The 26,594-nt window shown below is 48.9% G+C and overlaps 1 protein-coding gene across 1 annotated transcript in view; it reads right to left on the bottom strand.

The window, feature by feature from the left end:
* Positions 1-1,135: 1,135 nt before the first annotated feature.
* The window catches only part of PIN1 (peptidylprolyl cis/trans isomerase, NIMA-interacting 1), a 73,169-nt gene continuing 47,710 nt past the window's right edge, over positions 1,136-26,594 (bottom strand). Inside the window, exon 4 of the mRNA XM_075346474.1 lies at positions 1,136-1,776. Coding sequence (XP_075202589.1) covers positions 1,667-1,776 — 110 coding nt within the window. The 3' untranslated portion in view covers positions 1,136-1,666. The remainder of the gene's footprint in view (positions 1,777-26,594) is intronic.

The following is a 26,594-nucleotide window of genomic DNA, read 5'->3' as shown; positions in this document are numbered from 1 at the left end:
CACTTTATCACCCTATGTGCACTTGTCTCTATTTTCTTTTCCTCAAGATATTACTTGAAGACACTACAGAAACTGTTGTACCAATTTCCATGTGGGTCCGGAAAAAACGATTGTGGCCTGCATATACATGGCTGAGGTTCTGAGGAGTCTAGACCAAAGAATATTGCAGATTCTGCCTGGAACCACTGCAAATGTAGAGATGGCAGCGAGTGGCAACCTCTCTCCATTGATTTCAATAGGATTTCCAAAAATAATCAACCAAGGTTTCAGAACTCCCGTAGAAGTGGATGGAAAGATAGAGATTATGGGCAGGGGTGGGACCTACATATAACACCACAAACTCGAGCTATGCCAAAAAAAATTAATATTGTGAATACGGCGCCCTCACTTTTATGGGACTTCTGTAAATAGCCGGCCAAGCCTATGGATAAGCCACAAATGTCTGAGCTGTTAACCTTTTTGAGGAGTTGTCCAAGATACCTCACATGAATCTGCACGTTTTCAAAAAACCAATGCCCCTCTTGACTGGACTGTCTCATATTGTAGCTCAATCCCATTCTCTATGGAGTTAAGGTGCAACATCAAACAAAGACCATGGTCCAGAATGGCGCTATCTTTCGTTCTAAACCCGGAAAACCTTTTTCAAATGGATTTAGTGACAAGCGAGCACTACCATGCTTGGGTACACGTAACAAGCGGTTGGGACAATCGGACGGGTTCGACTCGTGTACAGAGTATAATGAAAGTACATGGGAATTCGAGTATTTTGCTGGAAGATCTTCTGGAAAAATGCTGTTGTTCCCCATTGACTTCCATTATACCCAGTACACTAATCGCACCCATCTGAGCATCCAACTGCTTGTTATGAGTACCCAAGCATGGTAGTGCCCGCTCATCACTAGTTACGAGTACAGAGCACCCGAGCATGGTAGTGCCCGCTCATCACTAGTTACGAGTACAGAGCACCCGAGCATGGTAGTGCCCGCTCATCACTAGATTTAGTATCTATGATGTATATATTGATTAATCAACCATGTTTACAGTTAATCCAATTATAACTCTATAGTCAATACCTATAAAAGTGGCCAAAGCTTCAATGTCTGTTGATGAAGAAAATAGCCTATTCCACAGCAAGTCGGTGACAGGAGCTCTTTAATGGAATGGCTTCATTAACACAGAAATCACATGCAATAGAGCAAGACCTCCAGCAATGAGTGATCTGGCTCTTTGATCCATTGTGGTAGATGCGTAAACCAGAGCGACCGGCATGCAGGATGGTAAGCAATGCCACTGATGTGTAGAAGGACGATCATTCTAACTAGCTCTGACACATTGGGGAGTATGCACGTGGCCCATAATTTAAGATGTAGCACCCTAACCCTTCATGCAGATCCCTTGCTGTAAAATGTAATTTGCAACATTGATACTATATTGCCCAAAACTGCTGAAACCCATTGCATGGAACGCTGGATAAAAAAGGAAAAAGAAAAAAAAAAATAATGGCTCTCTGAAATCTTCCATAAAGACAAACGGAATCCCCAAGGTATTGTAAAGTCTAGACTATCTCCTGCCCCACCTGCCCTCTTCTACATCCAAGGACATCATGGTCTCCAAAAGCCCCAGATCCCTTCTACTAAAGGGCCAGGGTTCCCCTAGAACAAGGGATTCACTCGGTGCGAAGTATAATGTGGATGCCAGAATCTGTGAATACGGGGCCACTCATCTCTCCAGGCCTCAGGGCGAAAGAAGCGTCTTCGAAGGCTTTCTGCATGTCACCTGCGGGACAGAAAGCAAACACAGTGAGCAGTGGTCCAGAGAATAGTTTGCCATCAAGTTTAACATCAAGGTTTGAGTTATGTACATGATACAAGAATCATTGCGATGTGCTAATCTCACAGTAGACGTTGCATTTAACTAATCTCACAGTCGTCTCATTCTGCTAATCTCACAGCAGTCATTACGCTTTGGTAATTACACAGTAATTGTCGCATTCTACCAATCTCACAGTAGCCGGCAACGCTCAGGTAATCTCACAGTACTACAAGCACAAAAAGAAGAAAAGGCCTCGCACGACCACACTGCGCCCCGCATTAATGCCGGAAAGGAGGAGGTCAGATCAGGTTATTTTCACATATAGCACTGGTCGTGGTTGCACGTTAATATAAGAATCAAAGTCTCATTACATCATCAAGGAAAGTAGAGAATCAACGGCACATACCATCCGGTTTCCAGAAAAACAGATTCTTTTATTGGTTCCAAAAGTGCATATAAAAGGCAAGAGGAGAGCTGGCTGCGGGTCTCCTCAGGACGACGGCCGTTTCGTGCTATACAGCACTTCTACGTGTCCACCTATGGAACCAATAAAATAATCTGTTTTTCTGGAAACCGGATGGTATGTGCCGTTGATTCTCTACTTTCCTTGATATTCTCATAGTAGTCATTACGCTCAGGTAACCTCACAGTATCGTCACGCTCAGGTAACCTCACAGTATCGTCACGCTCAGGTAACCTCACAGTATCGTCACGCTCTGGTAATTGCACATTAACAGAGTGTAACGATTACTGTGCGATTAGCAGAGCGTTACGATTATTGTGCGATTACCAGAATGTAAGGAATACTCTCACAATAGTCATTACGCTCTGGTAATCTCACTTAATTCATTTCTAATGGTACACACCTGACACATTAGAAAACAGAAAGAGGAAAGAACAGTGACCTCTAGCGGTTACAAAGAATGTAACATGCAAAACATTGATAACCATATAATGTACTGAAACAGATGAAAAGAATTCTATACGTGACTTAATTCTGACATTGTTTTTAAGGTTTTGTATTTATAACGTTCATTGGGAGGTAAATGATCTGACTGAAAAAAAAAAAAAAAAAGTGGCTTGGTGTCCAGTGGTGAGGTACAGATGTTTTGCTTCTGAGGCTTAGCCATTTGTAAGAGATACCGTATTTTTCGCTTTATAAGACACACTTTTGTTCCCCCAAATTTTAGATCTTAGGGGAACGTAGGGGGTGCGTCTTATAATACGAACATATATATATATATATATATATATATATAAAGAGAATTTTGTTACTTACCGTAAATTCTTTTTCTTATAGTTCCGTCATGGGAGACCCAGACCATGGGTGTATAGCTACTGCCCCCGGAGGACACACAAAGTTACTACACTCAAAACGTGTAGCTCCTCCCTCCTAGCATATACACCCCCTGCTAGCCAGACCTAGCCAGTTTAGTGCAAAAGCTGAAGGAGGACATCCACCCACAAGAAGAGAGAGTAAAATCCGGAAGGACCGGAACCTCTGTCTACAACAACAACAGCCGGTGAAGACACACGGAACAAGAAACCTGCCAACAGGCAATAGGGAGGGTGCTGGGTCTCCCATGACGGAACTATAAGAAAAAGAATTTACGGTAAGTAACAAAATTCTCTTTTTCTTTATCGTTCCTATGGGAGACCCAGACCATGGGACGTTCAAAAGCAGTCCATGGGTGGGAATAAACAGACAACTGAGAAGCAGGCAAACCTAACTTCACAAATGGGCGACAGACGCCGGAAAAATGCGTCTGCCCAAGCCCGCGTCTGCCAAAGCATGAGCATGCCTTGGGTAGCGCTTCGAAAAAGTATGCAGACTAATTCGAGCTGCAGTCTGACAGACCTACTGAGCCGTAACCTGGTGCCTGAAAGCCCAAAAAGGCGCCGACAGGTCTGATCAAATGTGCTCTGATCCCCGGCGGGGAAGGCACTTGAGTACACTTGTACGTCTCGGAAATGGCCGACCTAAGCCAACGAACCAGGGTCGGCTTAGATGCCGAGAGACCGCTACGCTGACTAGCAGTCAGCACCAGAGAGAGGTGCACCGCCTAATAACGGCGATGCGAGACACATAGATCCGGAGCGCCCGCACCAGATCCAGGATATGCAACGCTTCCTCAAGCGATGAACAGGAGCCGGACAAAAGGAAGGCAGGAAAATTGCCCCGGATAAGGTGGAAGCAGTAACCACCTTAGGGAAAAAAGTCCGGAGTCGGACGAAGACCACCTTGTCTTGATACAAAAGACCAAAAAAGGGGGTGACTCCGAGAGAGTGCAGCCAGAACTCTCTGGCGGGAAATTATAGCCACTAGAAAGACTACTTTCTGTGAAAGATGAAACAAAGAAACCTCCCCAAGAGGCGCAAAGGGGGGTTTCCGGGAACCGGGAGGACCGGATTAAGGTCCCAGGGCTCCATAGGCCGCCGGAAAGGCGGAATGATGTGAGATGCGCCCTTAAAGGAGCGCACCGGAGCCAGCCGGACGATACGCCGCTGGCACATACTGACAGAGCCGAGACCTGTCCCTTAATGAGGGATAGTCCTAGCTGTAGACCGGACTATGGAAGGGACAGGAGGGTCGGCAAGGCCAAAAAGGTCAAAGGACACTTTGGAGCTCGAGTCATAGCGGAGATGACTTTAGGAAGGATATCAGAAGTCGCCAAGATCCAGGACTCAAGAGCTACGCCGTCAATCTGAGAATCCAGAATTCTGACGGAAAAAACGGACCTTTTGAGAAAAGGTCTGAACGGTCCGGAAGATGCCATGGCAACCCAACGGACAGAAGGAGCAGGTGAGAGTACCAAGCCTGCCTGGGTCAGTCTGGAAGAATGACCCGACGGCCCCCTTTACTGATCTTGCGCAGGACTCTGGACAAGAGGTAGAGGGTGAAATACGTAAAGAGACGAAGCTGGGATCAAACATGAACCAGTGTGTCTACCGCAAAACCTGAGGATTGTGGACCACGGTTGGACAGCTGAAATAGTCTGCCTCGCAGTTTTCACATCTAGGATGTGGGCTGAGGATACGGTGGACTAGGAGTCCCTTGTCCACTGAAGAATGTTGAGCCGCCAAGATTGCCAGGCGGCTGAGTGTCCCGCCCTGGAAGCTGATGTAGGAAAACGCTGTCACGTTGTCCGACTGGACTCGAATGTGCCTAGCCGCCAACAGATGGTGAAGGCTTAGAGAGCTAGAAATACAGCTCTGATTTCCAGCACATTGATCCAGAGGGCTGATTCGGACAGAGTCCAAGCGCCCTGCGCTCCACGGTGGAGATATACTGCTCCCAAGGCGGATAGGCTAGCATCCTGGTGAGGATCACCCGGGACGGGGCCAGGAAGGAGCGCCCCTGAGACAGAGTGGCCGAAGCCACCACTGAAACGAGCCCCTGGTCAGTGGCGAAGCCACCACCCCGTGGGAGGAGGGAGTTCGCTTGTACAGCGGAAAACATCCAGTCTCAGAGGACGCAGGAGAAACTGGGCAAGGAATCGCTTCCATTGACGCCCTGAGAACCTCTGGTTCGAAGTCAGAGTGGACTTGGACAGAAAGACAAGCCACCCGAATAGGTTAGAGTGGCGAGAGTGAGCGAAGCACTCTGCTAAGAGTCAGCACTGGATGAAGCCCCGACAAGAAGGCCGTCCAGGGCAAAAGATCACTGCCAATCCCTAGGGGTGCAGGACCCTAATCACAGCTGCCCCAATGAGAATACTCGAGGGGCCGTGGCTAACCCCAAGGGAAGAGCCACGAATTGGACCACTCCGATTGTCAAAACGTAGTCAACGCTGGTGTGAAACTGCGATTGACTCCTGCAGATAGGCATCTCTGATGCCGATGGCTGCTAGGGAATCTCCTTGGGTTCTTGATTGATCCGGTGAAAAACACACGGAACAAAACCGAGACTCCATGTGAAAACGCCACACCTGACTATGCTTGAAAAGCTAAAGATCCAGATCGGAAGGCACCGCCCTCTTCGGGGACTAGGAATAGATTTAAGCAAAAATCTCAGAACCGTTCCCAGTCGGGAACCGGTACAATTACTCCATTGGCCTGCAAGAAATGCCACGGCCTGTGAGAAGGCGGCGGCCTTGGAGCCGGGAGGAGTTGACAGAAAAAATCTGTTTGGCGGGTGGACAGAATTCCATCCTGTAGCCATGGGAGATATAATTCCGCCCCCACTGAACGGAGACGTGTTAGAACCCTACGTCGCCAAGTGGAGAGAGCCTGCCACCGACCAAGGAGGTTGTTGGCGTGGCTAGATAGCTCGGAGGAAGCTGACTCAGTGGCAGCATCTCCTGCGGTCTTCTGAAGACGCAGCTTCGAGCCATTTGGTTCTATGAACCTAGGCCGAGCTAGAGGACGATCAGATGGAGGAACGGAAACCACCGAAACCTCAACTGATTCCTGCCCTGGACAGGTTCCCTGGTTTAGGTTTGTGGCAAGGAAGAACACTCCCCGCCGAGAGCTTCCTTAATTTCATCCAGTTGGTTCCGAGGAAACTGGTCCCTCCGAAGCCACAGGAGCCTGCGGATAGCGAGGAAAGTAGCCAAGACCACCGCCGTGCGGTGTCCAGCATGGCAGACCTGGCAGAGGATGAAAAGACTGAAGTCTGGAAGTTCAGGCAACCGTTTTGGGCATAGAGTCCCTGTGAGGGAATGCATCTCCTCCAGAGAAGCAGAGAAGGTACAAAAAAAACCGCACTGCTGTAAAGCTGAGGAGAACGAAGCTCCTGCCGCCCCCATACCGACTTGGCCAAAAGGACAACCGGGCGGACCGCAAAACCTTAAGTGAGGAGCCATCAGCCACTGACATAACGGTCCGGGCTGAGCCACCTGAGGTGAATGAGCCCACTTCTTGACCACCATTGGTGGACAGGGGAAACACAGTCCTCAGAATCACGCTTCATGGGAAGCGACTGTCAGAGCGGACCCTGGGCTGGTCACAGGGGCCTGAAAACTGGAGTGGTTAAGGAACACACGTTGTGTTCACCTAGATAAGGTAACTCCGGCGGATTGAGGTCCAGTACAAAATTAATGTACCGTGGGATCCTTATAGAGGTGCCGTCAGCCACTGATACAACTATCCGGGTTGAAAGTCTAAACACCGGAGTGGCCACCCTTGACGAATGAGTACACTCCTTGACCACCTCTGATGGGAGGGGGAGACAGGCAGCAGAACCCCGCTGTGGGGTCTGCAGGATAGGCTGTGGGCTTGGACGCAGCGGGCTGAAAACTGGAGTGGTTAAGGAACACACTCCTTGTCCTGTTAAAGGTATACTGATGCCTTTCTGCCAGCGGGGAATACTCCCCTGATACAGGCGGATGGAGGCCCAGTACAAGTATAATGGACGCAATCCAATCATTCGCATCTGCGTCACCTACGGACGGATCAATGTACATAAAGTAGCGTCCGAGCCCCTGGTAGAGACATCCTCCTCGTCCAGTGAGTCAGCTCGTAATCGGAGCTGCGGGACGGGGAGGACAGGGGACCCTGCGTCTCCCTGTCAGGAGGACGGGGTCTGAGCCCAGAAGGAGAGTCCCTTGTGAGCTTTGCTGAGCGAGCTGAAGCAGAAAACGCCCTGAGAAGGGGGCTGCATGCTCAGCAGATGCCGGGACAGCCGACCCCTGGAAATAGGATTCCCCCAGGGGTCAGCCACCGAAACCGGAGCAGCTGGAGGGACCATTAATGAGCCTCCAAGCTGAGGGGCCACAGTGGTTATGAGCTCGGTACAGCCGTACGAGACTACCTGCAGTGGATAATAAAAACAGCCTGCAGCCTCGCTCTGTGAGACATGCTGCAGAGGTGGGGGCTCTGTCTAGAATGTCTAGAATACCCAAGACAGGGGTTCAGCCTGGGGAGACTCCAGGCTGAGGCACCACCACATAAGAACCATTACAGTGTGGGTCTGTGCCGGTTCAGGCAATATGAGCTTACATGCAGAACATGTAGTGTACAGCCTTGGAGCTTTGCTCCTAGTGTGAGGCATGCTGCTGAGGAGGAGGTTCTATAATAAAGAATTAACTCCTTCAGAATGCCCTGAGAGTGTATAAAAGTGCACAACCAGAGGTTGTGACTTATCAGGCCGCTATTATGAGTGCCCTCCGGATTCCAAGCCTGGACCCCCAGCCAGATATTCACTCCCTCTGCACTGCAGAGCAGCCAGCGCCGACCAGTGTACTAAGAACGCTGAGAAAATGGCGCCAGAGTGAGGGAGGGGGGCGGGGGTTAACCCAGGAGCGGGAATCGGAGGGCTAAGGAGATGTACAGGGGAGGGAATCATCTCCTCAAAAAGGAGTGTCCTCCCCTGTGCAGAGCGGCCGGCGGGCGGCGCTGCAGTGTCCCCCTGCATGACTGACATGCAGGGGAACGAAACGAAACTAGGCCGCGGCTGAAGCCGGGGCCTAGAGTTATGCATGCGGCCGACAATCAGGCATCATCGGCGCGGTTCTCAGTAAAAACTGTGGAACCGGCCGGAAACACAGTAAAAAGCAGCATTATCAAAGTAAATCACTGTCCCCCCCAATAAAAGTGCCCCACATTGCAGAAGGACCCTTGAATAACGTCTCTATACTTAGCTTTGAGACGCAGGGCCCAGTCCCTGGGTGGGGTGGGGGTTCAGTGCTCCGTCCAGCAGGGTCCTGCAAAAGGGCTGCGGATGGAGGCCGGTCTCCTGCAAGGCAGTGAGAACCGTGTTGGCTCTAACTTCAAGCCAGAGCCCCTAAGGGATGGTGAAGGAGCGCGGCATGAAGGGCTCCTGCCCTGAAGTCAACCTTAACAGCACCGCCGCCAGGGGGGTGAGAAGGGACATGCCGGGAGTCCAGTGGACCCGCTTTTCTTCCAAATCTTTAGAAAAAATGAAAAATCAAAAAAGGATGCATGTGTGTGTGTGATCCTCCTGACACAAGGCATGAAACTGGCTAGGTCTGGCTAGCAGGGGGTGTATATGCTAGGAGGGAGGAGCTACACGTTTTGAGTGTAGTAACTTTGTGTGTCCTCTGGGGGCAGTAGCTATACACCCATGGTCTGGGTCTCCCATAGGAACGATAAAGAAATATATATATATATATATATATATATATATATATATATATATATATATATATATATATATATATATATATATATATATATATATATATATATATATATATATATATATATATATATATATATTAGATAGATATATATATAAATATATATATATATAGCTGTGTGTGTCCGGGATTGGCATCCGCACCGTCGCAGCTACAATCACAAAATTTTGCACACTCACTCACACTTCTGGACCCCGAGAGCGTCATAGGCTATGTTTTGGAGGGGAAATGTTAACCCCGCTCTTTACAGTTATTCACCAAAAAACCTGCCTCCATTAAAGCGAATGGAGCTGGGAGCCACAGTGCAGCCAGAACTTCAGAAGAATGCGCAGCCACGCCCTTACATGGAATGTTGGCGTGTCACAATGCACCCAGGGAAAGAGGCAGACACAGGGAAAGAGGCAGACACAGGGAAAGAGGCAGACACAGGGAAAGAGGCAGACACAGGGAAAGAGGCAGACACAGGGAAAGAGGCAGACACAGGGAAAGAGGCAGACACAGGGAAAGAGGCAGACACAGGGAAAGAGGCAGACACAGGGAAAGAGGCAGACACAGGGAAAGAGGCAGACACAGGGAAAGAGGCAGACACAGGGAAAGAGGCAGACACAGGGAAAGAGGCAGACACAGGGAAAGAGGCAGACACAGGGAAAGAGATTGAGACAGGGAAAGAGGCAGACACAGGGAAAGAGGCAGACACAGGGAAAGAGATTGAGACAGACTGAGAAAGAGAGAGACAGAGATATATACAGTTACTATCCCGGGCAGCGCCGGGTGCTATGTTGTGAGGCGAAATTTTAACCCCGCGCGTTCCAATTTACCAATCAATTTTGCCCCCATCTACATAATGGGGAAAAAGTGAAACGAAAAGTGTTGGGGGCAAGTTGACAGCTGCCAGATGTGAACAAGGGGGACTTAAAGAATGAGAGCGATGGCGCCAAAGAGTATATACCGTACAGTTGCTAAGGTTGGGCCCCAACATGGGATATTCACCACACTCGGGGATATGAACACACAAACAAAATGCGCCACACACAACCACGTGCTTGAACACATACACCACCCTCAGCACACATCTCACCACACATACACCAACCTCGCCACATAATCACCCTAAAACACACACAAGTCTGGTATTATCCTTCAAAAATAAAAATCTGATTAATAAGCAGCCAAACTACAAGAACAACAAATGTACCACATAGGAAATACGGCAGCTGTCAGTCACATGACCTGTCTATTATGTGTATGTGTGAGCTAATATATACTGTCAGGGGGAGGGCTTTCTGTTGCCTGGAGATTTTTCAGGCTGCCAATAGCAACCAATCACAGCTTAGCTTCTATTTTGCTACAGTTAATTAATCTGAGCTCTGATTGGTTAATATAGGCAACAATTTAATAATTACATTTCTATCTGTTTTGTGGTTTTTGTGTGCAGAATACATTTTTGTTAATAAATTCTATTTTGTTAACAGCGGTTATTAACCCGGGCAGTACAGCTAGTATAATATATTATATTATATACACATACACACACACACACACACACACACACACACACACACACACACACAGTGTTCCAAATTATTAATCAAAAAGAGTTTAGGAGTGAGAAGGTTAGAAATTTTTTGTTTGTCATTTAAACTCATTGATAGTGATGTGTGTCCAGGCTCTTTTTATCACTGACAGCAATTGCAGATACCTGTACAAATTAGTTTGGAAGGTGTGTCCAAATAAAAGGCAAGACTAAAGAAGGCTGTTCCACATTAGTAAGCAGCCTACATTTTTGCCAAAAAGGGAAAGAGAAAGGATGTGTCGGCTGCTGAGAAGCAACAAATTGTGGAGTATTTAGGTCAAGGCATGACTACAATCAACATTGCCAAGACACTTCATCGTGATCATCGTACAATCAAGAAGTATGTAGCTGGTTCACAGCACACACGTGAGCGTGCTGATAAGGAGAAATTGAGGACTCTTTCCAACAGGCAATTGCGTCAGGTTAAAAGAGCAGCTGCGCCTTGTCATAGCAGCAGACTAGTTTTTGAAGCTGCTGGTGCCTCCAACATCCCCCGAACAACAAGATGCAGGGTCCTTCAGAGGTTTGCAGCTGTGCGTATGCCATCTTGACGACCACCTCTATCCACTGCACACAAGCAGAAACTGCTCTTGCGGGCCAAACGATACATGAAGACTGACTTCCAAACTGTTTTGTTCACCGATGAGTGCCGTGCAACGCTCGATGGTCCAGATGGATGGAGTGGAGGATGGCTGGTTGATGGACACCCCATGAAAACACGGCTAAGGCTCCAACAAGGAGGAGGTGCAGTAATGTTTTGGGCTGGAATCATGGGGAGAGAGATTGTCGGTCCCTTTAGGATCCCTGAAGGGGTAAAGCTGAACTCCATAATCTATGTGGAGTTTCTAAAACAACACTTCCTGCCATGGTTCAGGAGGAAGAACCGTGCATTCCGCAGCAAGATCATTTTCATGCATGATAATGCACCGTCTCATGCTGCAAATAACACATCTGCATCTCTGGCTGCTATGGGCATAAAAGAGGACAAACTTATGGTGTGGCCACCATCTTCCCCTGACCTCAACCCCATTGAGAACCTCTGGAGCATCATCGAAAGGAGTGTCTATGATGGCGGGAGGCAGTTCACATCAAAGCAACAGCTCTGGGAGGGTATTCTGTCCACATGCAAAACAATTGAAGCACAAACCATCCAAAAACTGACAAATTCAATGGACGAGAGAGTTCAGAAGCTTCTTTCAAACAAGGGGTCCTATGTGTAAATGTAACATCTCCTGGAATTAAGTTTTGACTTGAAAACTGTTTGATTTCATTTTGTAATAAGCTGATAATGCTTAGAATTTCACAATTGACCATTTTGTTTTTCAAAATAAAATAAAAAAAGTTGAAAACTCTGCTGTGCATAATAATTTGTAACATGCATTTTGAGTGTTATTATTTTTAAAAATGTACTGTTTTCATAGGCAGTTTGATGAAAAACATTTCAATTATACTCGAATAGTAGATGACTGGAAAATAACAATGACTGCAATTCATAAAGTTAATTTAGGAAAATATGAAAAAATATTTTTTGCATAATTTGGAACACAGTACACTGCTGCTGTCCAACACCGTGGTGATGGGCTGGGGCAGCGGCGCATATTATATCTGCCTGCGCCCCCCTTTAATGGCACATGCCGCCCCCCCGTGTTAGATATGGCCCCCATGCTGCTGCCCGTAGTAAAATAAACTCTTTACTTACCTCATCCACCGCTGATCTCCCGGTCTCTCTGCTGCCGCTGTGATCAGGCACGCAGAGATGATATCACTCTGCTGTGCCGATCACACGACCGGCACCGAGAACCAGGAAGTGCAGGAGATCAGCAGCACAGAGGGAGACACGAGGGAGGACAGCAATAGAGAAGGTAAGGAAAGAGGGTTTTATTTTACTATGGGCAAGAGCATGGGGGCCATATCTAACAAAGGGGGAGGTGTGCCATCCATAGGGGGCCATATCTAACACAGGGGGACATCTGCCATCTATAGGGGGGCCATGGGCAGCACAGGGGGACATATCCATCCATAGGGGGCAATAGGCAGCACAGGGGGATGTGTGCCATCCATAGGAGACCTGTGCTAGCTGTGGGGGATATGTGCCAGCAATAGGGGACGTGTTCCAGCACAGGGGGACGTGTTCCAGCACAGGGGGACGTGTTCCAGCACAGGGGGACGTGTGCCAGCAATAGGGCATGTGTGCCAGCAATAGGGGACATGTGGCATCACTGGGGGACATGTGCCAGCACAAGGGGGCTATATTCAATATAAGGGGGCCATATCCAGATTAAGGGGGCTAATTTTAGGATGGGGGGGGCTATGAGGGACATATACCCTATCTGATTTGTTAGATGGACACTGGCATTATAAGACGGACCCCATTTAACATTAAAAAAAAAATCTCTTTTCCTTCATTAAATTTGGGGGTGCGTCTTATAATCAGGTGCGTCTTATAAAGCGAAAAGAAGGGAATTTTGTTACTTACCGTAAATTCCTTTTCTTCTAGCTCCTATTGGGAGACCCAGACGATTGGGTGTATAGCTACTGCCTCCGGAGGCCACACAAAGCATTACACTAAAAAGTGTAAGGCCCCTCCCCTTCTGGCTATACACCCCCAGTGGGATCACTGGCTCACCAGTTTTAGTGCAAAAGCAAGAAGGAGGAAAGCCAATAACTTGGTTAAACAAATTCACTCCGAGTAACATCGGAGAACTGAAAAACCGTTCAACATGAACAACATGTGTACCCGAAAAAACCCAAAAATCCCGAAGGACAACAGGGCGGGTGCTGGGTCTCCCAATAGGAGCTAGAAGAAAAGGAATTTACGGTAAGTAACAAAATTCCCTTCTTCTTCAGCGCTCTATTGGGAGACCCAGACGATTGGGACGTCCAAAAGCTGTCCCTGGGTGGGTAAAGAAATACCTCATGTTAGAGCTGCGAAGACGGCCCTCCCCTACGGGGAGGCAACTGCCGCCTGCAGGACTCTTCTACCTAGGCTGGCGTCCGCCGAAGCATAGGTATGCACCTGATAATGTTTGGTGAAAGTGTGCAGACTCGACCAGGTAGCTGCCTGGCACACCTGTTGAGCCGTAGCCTGGTGTCGTAATGCCCAGGACGCACCCACGGCTCTGGTAGAATGGGCCTTCAGCCCTGATGGAACCGGAAGCCCAGCAGAACGGTAGGCTTCAAGAATTGGTTCTTTGATCCATCGAGCCAGGGTGGCTTTGGAAGCCTGCGACCCTTTGCGCTTACCAGCGACAAGGACAAAGAGTGCATCGGAGCGGCGCAGGGGCGCCGTGCGGGAAAAGTAGATTCTGAGTGCTCTCACCAGATCTAACAAATGTAAATCCTTCTCATACCGATGAACTGCATGAGGACAAAAAGAAGGCAAAGAGATATCCTGATTAAGATGAAAAGAGGATACCACCTTCGGGAGAAACTCCTGAATGGGGCGCAGCACTACCTTGTCCTGGTGGAAGACCAGGAAAGGAGCGTTGGATGACAGCGCTGCTAGCTCAGACACTCTCCGAAGAGATGTGATCGCTACCAGAAAAGCCACTTTCTGTGACAGTCTAGAAAGTGAAACCTCCCTCAGAGGCTCGAAGGGCGGCTTCTGGAGGGCAACTAGTACCCTGTTCAGATCCCATGGATCTAACGGCCGCTTGTACGGGGGTACAATATGACAAACCCCCTGCAGGAACGTGCGCACCTTAGGAAGTCGTGCTAGACGCTTTTGAAAAAAGACGGATAGCGCCGAGACTTGCCCTTTAAGGGAGCCGAGCGACAAACCTTTTTCTAACCCAGATTGCAGGAAAGAAAGAAAGGTAGGCAATGCAAAAGGCCAGGGAGACACTCCCTGAGCAGAGCACCAGGATAAGAATATCCTCCACGTTCTGTGGTAGATCTTAGCGGACGTGGGCTTCCTAGCCTGTCTCATGGTGGCAACGACCCCTTGGGATAATCCTGAAGACCCTAGGATCCAGGACTCAATGGCCACACAGTCAGGTTCAGGGCCGCAGAATTCCGATGGAAAAACGGCCCTTGGGACAGTAAGTCTGGTCGGTCTGGTAGTGCCCACGGTTGGCCGACCGTGAGATGCCACAGATCCGGATACCACGCCCTCCTTGGCCAGTCTGGGGCGACGAGTATGACGCGGCTGCAGTCGGATCTGATCTTGCGTAGCACTCTGGGCAAGAGTGCCAGAGGTGGAAACACATAAGGGAGCCGGAACTGCGACCAATCTTGCACTAAGGCGTCTGCCGCCAGAGCTCTGTGATCGCGAGACCGTGCTATGAAGGTTGGGACCTTGTTGTTGTGCCTGGACGCCATTAGGTCGACGTCCGGCCTTCCCCAGCGGCTACAGATTTCCTGAAACACGTCCGGGTGAAGGGACCATTCCCCTGCGTCCATGCCCTGGCGGCTGAGGAAGTCTGCTTCCCAGTTTTCTACGCCGGGGATGTGAACTGCGGATACGGTGGAGGCCATGGCTTCCACCCACATCAGAATCCGCCGGACTTCCTGGAAGGCTTGCCGACTGCGTGTCCCTCCTTGGTGATTGATGTATGCCACCGCTGTGGAGTTGTCCGACTGAATTCGGATCTGCTTTCCTTCCAGCCACTGCTGGAAGGCTAGTAGGGCAAGATACACTGCTCTGATTTCCAGAACATGGATCTGAAGGGTGGACTCCTGCTGAGTCCACGTACCCTGAGCCCTGTGGTGGAGAAAAACTGCTCCCCACCCTGACAGACACGCGTCTGTCGTGACTACCGCCCAAGACGGTGGTAGGAAGGATCTTCCCTGTGATAATGAGGTGGGAAGAAGCCACCATTGCAGAGAGTCCTTCTGTGAAAGGGATACTTTCCTGTTCAGGGATGTTGACTTCCCGTCCCATTGGCGGAGAATGTCCCAATAAAGAGGACGCAGATGAAACTGCGCAAACGGAACCGCCTCCATTGCCGCCACCATCTTCCCGAGGAAGTGCATGAGGCGTCTTAAGGAGTGCGACTGACCCTGACGGAGAGTCTGCACCCCTCTGTAGTGACCGCTGCTTGTCCAGCGGAAGCTTCACTAGCGCTGAGAGGGTATGAAACTCCATGCCCAGATACGTTAGTGATTGGGTCGGTGACAGGTTTGACTTTGAGAAGTCGATGATCCACCCGAACGTCTGGAGAGTCTCCAGCGCAACATTCAGGCTGAATTGGCATGCCTCTTGAGAGGGTGCCTTGACAAGTAGATCGTCCAAGTAAGGGATCACAGAGTGTCCCTGTGAGTGCAAGACTGCTACCACTGCCGCCATGACCTTGGTGAACACCCGTGGGGCTGTCGCCAGACCGAATGGCAGAGCTACGAACTGAAGATGGTCGTCTCCCATCACGAAACGTAGAAAACATTGGTGCTCTGTAGCAATCGGCACGTGGAGATAAGCATCTTTGATGTCTATTGATGCTAGGAAATATCCTTGAGACATTGAGGCAATGACGGAGCGGAGGGTTTCATCCGGAACCGCCTGGCCTCCACGTGCTTGTTGAGCAGTTTTAGGTCCAGAACGGAACGGAAAGAGCCATCCTTTTTTGGCACCACAACCAGATTGGAGGAAAACCGTGTCTTGTTCCTGAAGAGGAACAGGGATTACCACTCCTTCTGCCTGCAGAAGAGCATCGGCTCGGTGGGGAGGTGGGGACGTTCTGAAGAATCAAGTCGGAGGACGAGAACAGAACTCTGTCCTGTGCCCGTGGGCACAATGTCCCTCACCCACCGGTCTGTGACCTGTGGCAGCTAAATGTCGCCAAAGGCGAGCGAGTCTGCCATCAACCGCGGATGCGGAGAGATGAGAGAGCTGAGAGTCATGAGGAGACCGTCTTGGTAGCGGTTCCTCCGGCTGCCTTCCTTGGGCGTGATTGAGCCCCCGGAAGCTGAGCCCCTCTGAGGCTTTTCAGCCCTTTTGGACGAGGACAATTGGGACCTGCCCGAGCTTGGGAAGGACCGAAACCTCGACTGTCCTTCCAGGACAGCATTAATAGGGTAAGTCGCAATGCAGACATTGCGAGGTTACGGACGCCCCTGCGGCACAAATGTACATATGCTCAAGACCAGCTGTGCAAGAACAGCTGAAAAGCTTAGGGTGCCCATACGGCTGTAAATGCCGGAGCAACCGACACGCCGATAGCCTCATAGACAGATTTCAACCAGAGTCCATCTGTCTGGCATCTTTAAGTGAAGTCCCATCTCCACTGCAACTATGGCTCTAGCCGCAAGCCTGGAGATTGGAGAATCCACCTTTGGACCCTGGGTCCCGCGCTTGACCACGTCAGGGGGAAAAGGATAACGTGTATCCTTAATACGTTTGGAGAAAACGCTTATCTGGTAAGCGTGGTGTTCCTGGACTGCTTCTCTGAAGTCAGCGTGGCCAGAAAAATACTCAATATACGTTTGAGCTACTGAAATGGGACTTCTTCTGCTGTGAAGCTGACTCCTCCGCTGGGGGAGCTGAGGGAGAAATATCCAACATGCGATTGATGGACGCTATAGGATCATTCCTTATGGCGTCACCATCCGGTGTATCCGGATTGAGAGCGTTGTCAGGATCAAAGTCCTGATGAGCTACGTCTGCCTCATCATACAGAGAGCCTCCTGGGTTCCCCCCCGGAGCACCGATTTTATTCCCAATGAGGGTGGCCAGGGAGCAATGATCCAGATTGCCCATGGCCTGTCCGGACTGCAAGTCTCTATCCCATTGCAACTCCATCCCTGTCCTTGGACAGGGTTGTCCTTTGGCCACGTCTAGTAGAGACCCCGGCTGACCAAGTGCTCCAGGGGAGCATTGCACACAATGGGGTTCAGTGCCGTGGAACAGTATCACATGCAGTAAAAACAGCCTCGAAAGCCTGTGTTGCTTATATGCTGCTGCCGACTAGCCATCTAGGATATAGAGCCAAGAATGGCGACCGTACAATGTAATGTATAGCATACAAGCATAAAGTACAAATGAACACTGCAGCACATGCAATACAAGCAGCATAGAAAGCCTGTGCCTTGGCACCCCTGCTTTTCTGCTGCTGTAGACTTCTAGGGGAATATAGCCCAGAATATCGACCATACAGTGCAATGTATAGCATACAAGCATAAGTACAAATGAACACTGCAACCCCTGCAATACAAGCAGCATAGAAAAAACCTGTGCCTCAGCACCCCTGCTTTTCTGCTGCTGTAGTCTAGTCATTCTAGGCGAAAATAGCCCAGACTAGCGACCGTACAGTGCAGTGTATAGCATACAAGCATAAATACACATGAACACTGCAGCACATGCAATACAAGCAGCATAGAAAGCCTGTGCCTTAGCACCCCTGCTTTCCTGCTGCTGATGTGTCGCCATCTAAGAGGGCATATAGCCAAAAATAGCGACCTATGCAGTGTAAGCATAAAAATACAAATGGACAACTGCGGTATTTAGTGGGGTCAGCACTTCAGGTGCCGCTTACCGCCCGCCTATAAGCGGGTGTGTGGTCGCCCTAGTCCTGTGCCTGGTTGCCCAGAGTCCGATCTCTCAGCTCGGACTGCAGGAATGGCTGCCGGCGTCCTTCTCCAGCTCGTGTGAGTAGGGGCGGGCCGTGGGCGTGCCCCCAAGTCAGAGCGGGAAATCGGCGTCCCACAGTGTCCAGTGAGAGGGCTGGAGCATGTAAATAAGGCTCCAGCCCTCGGCGCTGCTGATTGTACAGCGTCTCTCCCCTACCCTGATTGACAGGGTGGGGGCGGGAACGAAGCGGAGCTAGGCCGCAAAAGCCGGGGACTGGATTTATAAGCGCCGCCGCCGTAAAAGCGCGGTCGGCGCCAAGTCCCCGGCGCACTACAAGTCCCAGCCGCGCCGCCGCTCCCGGAGCGTCCGGCGCGGTAGTTCCCCATACATAAAGTCACTCAGCTAGGCTGCAGTGACTGTAACCCTTTACTGTCCCCGGCGCACTAGCACACCCAGCAAGTCTGGAGTGTGCTGTGCCTGTGTGTACGGGGACACAGAGTACCTGAATGGTGCAGGGCCATGTCCCTGAACGGTACCCAGCTCCGTATCCAGCAGGTTCAATGGGTCTGTGGATGGAGCCCGGCCTCAGGGCTTTGGGGCCGGTAAGATCCCACTTCCTCAGAGCCCCTCAGGGGGATGTGGAAGGAAAACAGCATGTGGGCTCCAGCCGCCGTACCAGCAATAGGTACCTGAACCTTACAAACCACCAGCGGGGTGAGAAGGGAGCATGCTGGGGGCCCTATATGGGCCCTCTTTTCTTCCATCCGATATAGTCAGCAGCTACTGCTGACTAAACAGTGGAGCTATGCGTGGATGTCTGACCTCCTTCGCACAAAGCAGAAAACTGGTGAGCCAGTGATCCCACTGGGGGTGTATAGCCAGAAGGGGAGGGGCCTTACACTTTTTAGTGTAATGCTTTGTGTGGCCTCCGGAGGCAGTAGCTATACACCCAATCGTCTGGGTCTCCCAATGGAGCGCCGAAGAAATACAGTAATCCAAAAGCTTTCCAGGTCTGTCCGATTACTGCGATGACACATGAATTGATTTTTTTCTCTTTCTATTTAAGTGATGACAAAAATATTCTACATTTTTCATTTTTTTGTGTTGCCATTTTTTAAGACCGACAGCATTTTTATTTTTCTGTTGATGGGGCTTGTTTTTTTTACATGATGAACCGACATTTTTATTGATCCCAATCTTGTGAAGATACAATACTAATTGCTTAACAATAACATTTTTAGGGATGTGGTCTGGAAAAAAACCCAAAACACAAAATTCTGGCTTTTTAATTTATTTTCTCTTTATAGCGTTTACAGATTAAGTTTATCAATTCCATTTTAATTGGACAAAGTTTTACCAACGTGTCGATACCAAAGAGGATTATTTTCGCTTTTTTTTTTATGGGGGGGGAAGAGAGGTTAGATTATATATATTTATTACACACGATAAAAATTGTTGGTACCCCTCGTTTAATGTAAGAAACGCCCACAATAGTCACAGAAATAATTTGAATCTGACAGAATAATAAATAAAAAAAAATCTATGAAAATGAACAAATGAAGGTCAGACATTGATGCTTTTCTGCTTCCACAGAATTTAAAAAATAAAAAAACTCATGAAACAGGCCTGGACAAAAATGATGGCACCCTCCTCCTCCTCAACTTAATATTTGGTTGCACAACCTTTTGAAGCAATCACTGCAATCAAATGATTCCTGTAACGGTCGATGAGACTTCTGCACCTCTCGACAGGTATTTTGTCGGCTCCCCAAGAGCAAACTGCTACAGTTGTCTGGCGTTTGAAGGTTGCCTTTTCCAAATGTTTCAGCTCTTTCCATTGATGCTCAAAAGGGTTTAGCTCAGGGCTCATAAAAGGACACTTCAGAATAGTCCAATGTTTTCCTCTTATCTATTTTTCGGTGTTTTTAGCTGTGTCTTTTGGGTCATTGTCCTGTTGCAAGACCCATGACCTGTGACTGAGACCAAGCTTTCTGACAATGGGCAGCACATTTCTCTATAGAATCCCTTCATAGTCTTGAGATTTCATTGTAACCTGCACAGATTCAAGACACCCTGTGCCAGATGCAGCAAATCAGCCCCAGAACATAACAGAGCCTCCACCATGTTTCACAGTAGGGACAGTGTTCTTTTCTTGATATGCTTCATTTTTCCATCTGTGAACATAGAGCTGATGTGCCTTGCCAAAAAGTTATATTTTTGTCTCATCTGTCCATAGGACATTCTCCCAGAAGCTTTGTGGCTTGTCAACATGTAGTTTGACAAATTCCAGTTTGACAAATACACATCCTGTAGCTGCGAACTACAAAAACCATGAGGCCAGCGATGGAACAGAAGGTAGGTGAGCATAATAAGTGTGTGTGCGTGCGTGTTTGTGTGGACTGCAAGAGCGGGTCAGAGAGCGGTTAAAGTACGGAACCGGAAGTGTAAGCGGTGAGTGTTTGCTCGCATGGCAAAGCTTCACAAGACCAACAAAGATTTTCAGCAAACCCCCAGCTGCCATAGCAATCCATCGGTCTCCCTGCGATGACATCCTGGGGACCTAATGAGAGCACGTTCTATTTAAATGCAGCCGTCACACACAGCAGCATGTAAATGCTTAACAGCGGCAGCCAGCCATGTCTGTTCAGAAATAGGTGCCAGCTATAGAGTATCCGCTATTTGTTGAGTTTGGAGGGAGCTCAGCTCCTCAGCCCCCTCCATATCAATCTCTTCTTAGGACATGAATACAAAATCCTTATGTGGGAAGGAGTTAAGAAAAGTCATCAATATTAGATTGGTGGGGGTCTGACACTTCCACACATCAGCTGTTATTATTCACCCCCCTATTGCAAATTCAGTTTATTAGCAAACTGTACAAACTTTCTGCGGTTTGTAATAAATCAATGAAACAAGAACAATGGAAATAGCTTATCTCAATATTTCTCCAAATCCATTGCAATATATCACTTTTACTGACAACTGCAGTCTGAATATTATTCAGCCCTCTTCATAACAAGGGTCCTTAGTAGAGCCCCCCAGGCTGTTATAACCTGCTGCGAACGTGATGTATAAACAGACACCAACTTCTAAGGAATCTTATCCCAATCTTCTTTTTTTGTGTTGCAACTACCTTCTTCACATCCAATAAATATTTTTGCATGAGGTGACTTAGCCATAATTCTACCTTGCAATCCATCGACAGTCTACAAACCCCTTCCCCAGCCGGTTCAGGTATTTATGTGTTTTATCTCAAGCCCACCTGACGCAAGTACGGTAAATAGCGCCCTTGATGGGTGGGACAGCTCTGGGTTTGCAGATGTTGCTGTTATGTGGGATTCTATTCGGGGGGGGGGGGTGAATAATTCTCAGACTTTAGTCGTTAGTAATGGCAGTATATTTTTTATTGTAAACAGTGGAACGTTTGGCATTTGCAAAGATGAAGTAAATTTGAGAACTTGAACTTCATTTAAAGGGGTTATCCGGCTTCTTTGACTTTTTTTTTTATTTCCCTATTGGGCTACATTGGGGCAGGTAAGTAGATAGAGACCACTTACCTGCCCCGCTGTCAGCCCCCTCTCCCCCGGCTCAGAGCGGTCATGTGACCGCTCCTGCCGCGATTTTGCTGCTTCCGGTCTTTGCACGTCTACATGGGCAGGGCCATGTTGACATGCAAATGTGGAGCAGCATGTCACCTCCCTGCTGGGCGACTACAGTGCGAGGAGTCACCGCCCCCCTTCCCTGCACCCTCCCACACATTCCCCTGCACCTCCAGTAACCTCCCCCTGCACTGCTGTGGGGTCCGTGATTTGGGGGCGGGGCCTGGCGGCAGCTGCCGTAGTGTCAGCTCCAGCACCGGGCCCCCTGCCCAGGATCGCACATTCAAATGTACCGGCATCACAGATCACCGATGCCGGTACATTTGAATGTGCTGATGAGAAGTCACTGTCCCTCCCGCTGTCTGTGCGCTCTGCAGCACAGCGGTGACGTCACTACTGTGCTGAAGAGAGCACAGACAGCGGACGAACGTGCAGGAGCGGCGGGGACCGAGGACGGGTGAGTATATACTCCACATGTGTTCCCGATGGGGATGGGGGGGGTTGCAGAGCCATGTGTGTGCGTGTGCAGAGCCATGTGTGTGCGTGTACAGTGCAGAGCCATGCGTGTGCAGAGCCATGTGTACGGTGCAAAGCCATGTGTGTGCGTGTGCAGAGCCATGTGTGTGCGTGTACAGTGCAGAGCCATGCGTGTGCAGAGCCATGTGTACGGTGCAAAGCCATGTGTGTGCGTGTGCAGAGCCATGTGTGTGCGTGTACAGTGCAGAGCCATGCGTGTGCAGAGCCATGTGTACGGTGCAAAGCCATGTGTGTGCGTGTGCAGAGCCATGTGTGTGCGTGTACAGTGCAGAGCCATGCGTGTGCAGAGCCATGTGTACGGTGCAAAGCCATGTGTGTGCGTGTGCAGAGCCATGTGTGTGCGTGTACAGTGCAGAGCCATGCGTGTGCAGAGCCATGTGTACGGTGCAGAGCCATGCGTGTGCAGAGCCATGTGTACGGTGCAGAGCCATGTGTGTGCGTGTGCAGAGACATATGTGTGCGGTGCAGACCCCGATGTGAGGCTGTTATTTGCAATGCTGTAGTGATACCAGGTCAGGTGCTGGGGAAGAATATACTGACAGGGACTGTGTGTGCAGGGGGCGGGCAGGGGGCGAGGCTGGACACTGGGGTGGGGCTGGACACTGAGGCTGGGCGGTGACAGCTCTGACTGAGGTTTTGCACAGGAAGTGGTCATGTTTGCTGGATCTGAATGTAAACAAGAAGCTGCAGAGAATAAAGGGATAATTCAAGAGTAACAAAAGTTAGAAAACAGAAAATAACAATGTAGGTGTGATTTATATGACAATACAGCACAGATAAACTCAAAAATTTTTGTTAAGCTAATGTCGGACAACTCCTTTAACGGGAGCCCTTCCTACATATTAACCCTTAAGCGTAAAATAGGACTGGCGCAGGGGGTTCAAGACCTCTCTTACCCCCCCAAGTAGATGCTGGCCATATTTCAGCATCTGTCATTAATAGCAGAAGCCGAGGCTGAGCTCTGATTGCTGCTATTAAACATTTAGATGCTGCTGCTGCCAATCTCTGACAGCGGCAATTAAATTGAACGCTCGCTGCTGCATCTGCACAGCACCTCCCATCAGCGATCTTGGGGCACCGATGTGTTATCATGGCACTCAGAGGACTGGCTAAAGACCCATCTGGTTGCCTTAGGGCTAAGCCACACGGCGAGAAAATCGGTGCGAGTGGAGTGCGATAAAACATCGCATTCCCCTCGGACCAATTCTAGCCTGTGTGTCAGCACACATGGGCGATTATTTTCTCAGCCCTAATCGGACTGAGAAAACAATCGCAGCATGCTGCGATTGTAATCCGAGACTCTTTCTCTCGCACCCATTCAAGTGAATGGGGCGAGAGAAAAATCGCACTGCACTCGCGGTACACCGGTGTACTGCCAGTGCAATGCGAGAATGGCTATAGCTGACTACGCAGGAGAGAGGGAGAGAAATCCCTCCCTCCCCTCCTGAGTGCCGGCCCGCCCCCCGCAGCTGAGGTCTGCTCGCACGAACGGACCTCAGTTGCAAGGACACAAGCATGAGACTCGGCTCTGCTGTACTGCCAGCACGAGCCGAGTCTCATGCAAGGGGATCGCAGTAATCCCCGTGTGGCCCCAGCCTTATCGTTACTCCTGGGAAGCCCAAGTACAGGCTGAGCTTCATAATAGATCACAATTTATACTATTGACTGCAATATTCTGGCTATATATACTACAAGCGATCAGATCACAAATTCAAGTTCTCTGAGGGGACTAAAGTAAAAAAAAAAAAAAAATACTACAAATAAAAAAGAAAAAAAAAATTGAATCACTCGCCTTTTTTTCTCAAAATACTGCCAGGTCTGTAAACTGGTTATCTAGTCCACAAATACAAGTCTGCAGTTCCTCTGTGTGAATGCAGTTTTTTGTAAATACTCACATCGTACGCACTGTGAGGATTCTCCGTCATCAGAGCTGGGACCTGCAGTGACGTGACCGCGAGAATGCATTATGCAAACTCCCATGCAGAATTCGACTAGATGGTTTCCGATGAGCTCAATAGAAGTGTATTTAATACAAAGTATGATTGGTGTCATTTAAAACTGCACCTTATCCTGCAAAAAAACAAAAACCTATGTAGACGGAAAAATGCGCCTTTTGTAAGAAGGAGAGGAAAAAAAAAACAAAGAAAAAAAAAGCTATAGTAAAAATGAAATACCGTATTTTTCGGACTATAAGACGCACTTTTTTTCCTCCAAATTTGGAAGGAAAGTGTCAGCTGCGTCTTATAGTCCCAATGTCAAAGCAGGGTACCTGCGGGGTAGGAAGCTGTGGGGAGTCAGCGCTATGCAGTGGGATCACAGGAGGCAGGGAGGGTCGCTGCTGCAGGAAGCCGGCGCCTGGAGAAACCATGTGTGCCCGCTGCTTAAAGTAAACGAATATTCATTAGCTGCTGCCCGCCCACCTCTCTCTGCAGTCAGTGACTAGAAGCGGGTGTGAGCAGCAGCAAATCAATACTTGTTTAATGTCAACAGAGGACAAACACAAGTGCTCCAGCCACCGGCTTCCTGCAGCGGCTGGGGAGACTGTGTCCGCTGTTTATGAGGCAGGATCAGGGGGCCGCTGCAGTCATGTCTGGCCCGGAGGAAGTGTAGATCACTGCAGTGTCCGGGCCAGAGCACGGCATACAGTCACAGCACAGCCCGCAGTCTCTGTGCTGAGTGCTCACATTGCTTTCACTTTGCTCCTGCTTCTGCACTAGAAACAAAGTCTCCCGTAAAAGCAGGACCTGCAGTGATGTAATTAAGAGGGGTGGGCCAGAGCAGCACAGTGCCCCGCCTCTTCATTGCATCACTGCAGGTCCTCGAGATATGGGAGACTTTGCTTCTAGTGCCAGGACCAAACTGAAGCATGGTGAGCATCACATCTGTAAAAGTAAAGCAATAAACAATATAGTATATAAAGGCATTACTGTACACCTGTATGGGGTTGGATCATATTATATATATATATATATATATATATATATTATACATACATACACACATTTTATATATCTATGAATACACACACACACACAGTATATAACTCTATATACACATACATACACACACACACACACACATACCACACATTATATATATCTATGTATACACACACACAGTATATAACTCTATATACACATACACAGTATATAACTATACACACACACACACGTAATGATGGGGTACATATTCCACGATGGGGGCGATATATACCTGGAAGGTACCCAGAATGGGGGATATGAATACAGAATTTGGGGATATTATTACCTCCATAACACTGTCAACAGTAAAACAACAGTGTGTCATGACCACATTTTTTTACTTTCATTTTTTTTTTCTATTTTTTCCTCCTCTAAAACAAGGGTGCGTCTTATAGCCCGGTGCGTCTTATAGTCCGAAAAATACGGTATCCCTGGGAGTGAAGAGGTTAAACAGGGCCGTCCTGTTCAGCTCAGCTCAATACTTACATCTAGAGATGAGCACACAAAGTTCATTGTTCATACCAAACAGACTCCCTCCCCCACCCAAAAAAAATATTTAAAAAAAAAAAATATATATCATTCGAGTTCGGGTGCTTTACGCATGCTGACCACTTGAACCAGCATCGTTCTGCTCGGGTACGCTCCGTGCTCGTCCCAGTGAGAGCCGTTTGCTTGCGCTGGGGTAAATACAGCGTTATTGAATGTAGTGTGCACAAAGAAGGGAATTTTGTTTACTTACCGTAAATTCCTTTTCTTCTAGCTCTAATTGGGAGACCCAGACAATTGGGTTGTATAGGCTATGCCTCCGGAGGCCGCACAAAGTATTACACTTAAAAGTGTTAAGCCCCTCCCCTTCTGCCTATACACCCCCCGTGCTCCCACGGGCTCCTCAGTTTTGGTGCAAAAGCAAGAAGGAGGAAAAAGAATTATAAACTGGTTTAAAGTAACTTCAATCCGAAGGAATATCGGAGAACTGAAACCATTCAACATGAACATCATGTGTACACAAAAAAACAGGGGCGGGCGCTGGGTCTCCCAATTAGAGCTAGAAGAAAAGGAATTTACGGTAAGTAAACAAAATTCCCTTCTTCTTTGTCGCTCTATTGGGAGACCCAGACAATTGGGACGTCCAAAAGCAGTCCCTGGGTGGGTAAAATAATACCTCGTAAGAGAGCCGTAAAACGGCCTCTTCCTACAGGTGGGCAACCGCCGCCTGAAGGACTCGTCTACCTAGGCTGGCATCCGCCGAAGCATAGGTATGCACTTGATAGTGCTTCGTGAAAGTGTGCAGACTCGACCAGGTAGCCGCCTGACACACCTGCTGAGCCGTAGCCTGGTGCCTCAAAGCCCAGGACGCGCCCACGGCTCTGGTAGAATGGGCCTTCAGCCCTGAGGGAACCGGAAGCCCAGCCGAACGGTAAGCTTCGATAATTGGCTCCTTGATCCACCGAGCCAGGGTTGATTTGGAAGCCTGTGACCCTTTACGCTGGCC

Source organism: Anomaloglossus baeobatrachus, chromosome 4 (genome assembly GCF_048569485.1).
Source record: "Anomaloglossus baeobatrachus isolate aAnoBae1 chromosome 4, aAnoBae1.hap1, whole genome shotgun sequence".
In the NCBI taxonomy this organism is placed as follows: domain Eukaryota; kingdom Metazoa; phylum Chordata; class Amphibia; order Anura; family Aromobatidae; genus Anomaloglossus; species Anomaloglossus baeobatrachus.
Note: the sequence above shows the minus strand (reverse complement) of the source record. Positions and strands in the feature narration are given on the sequence as shown.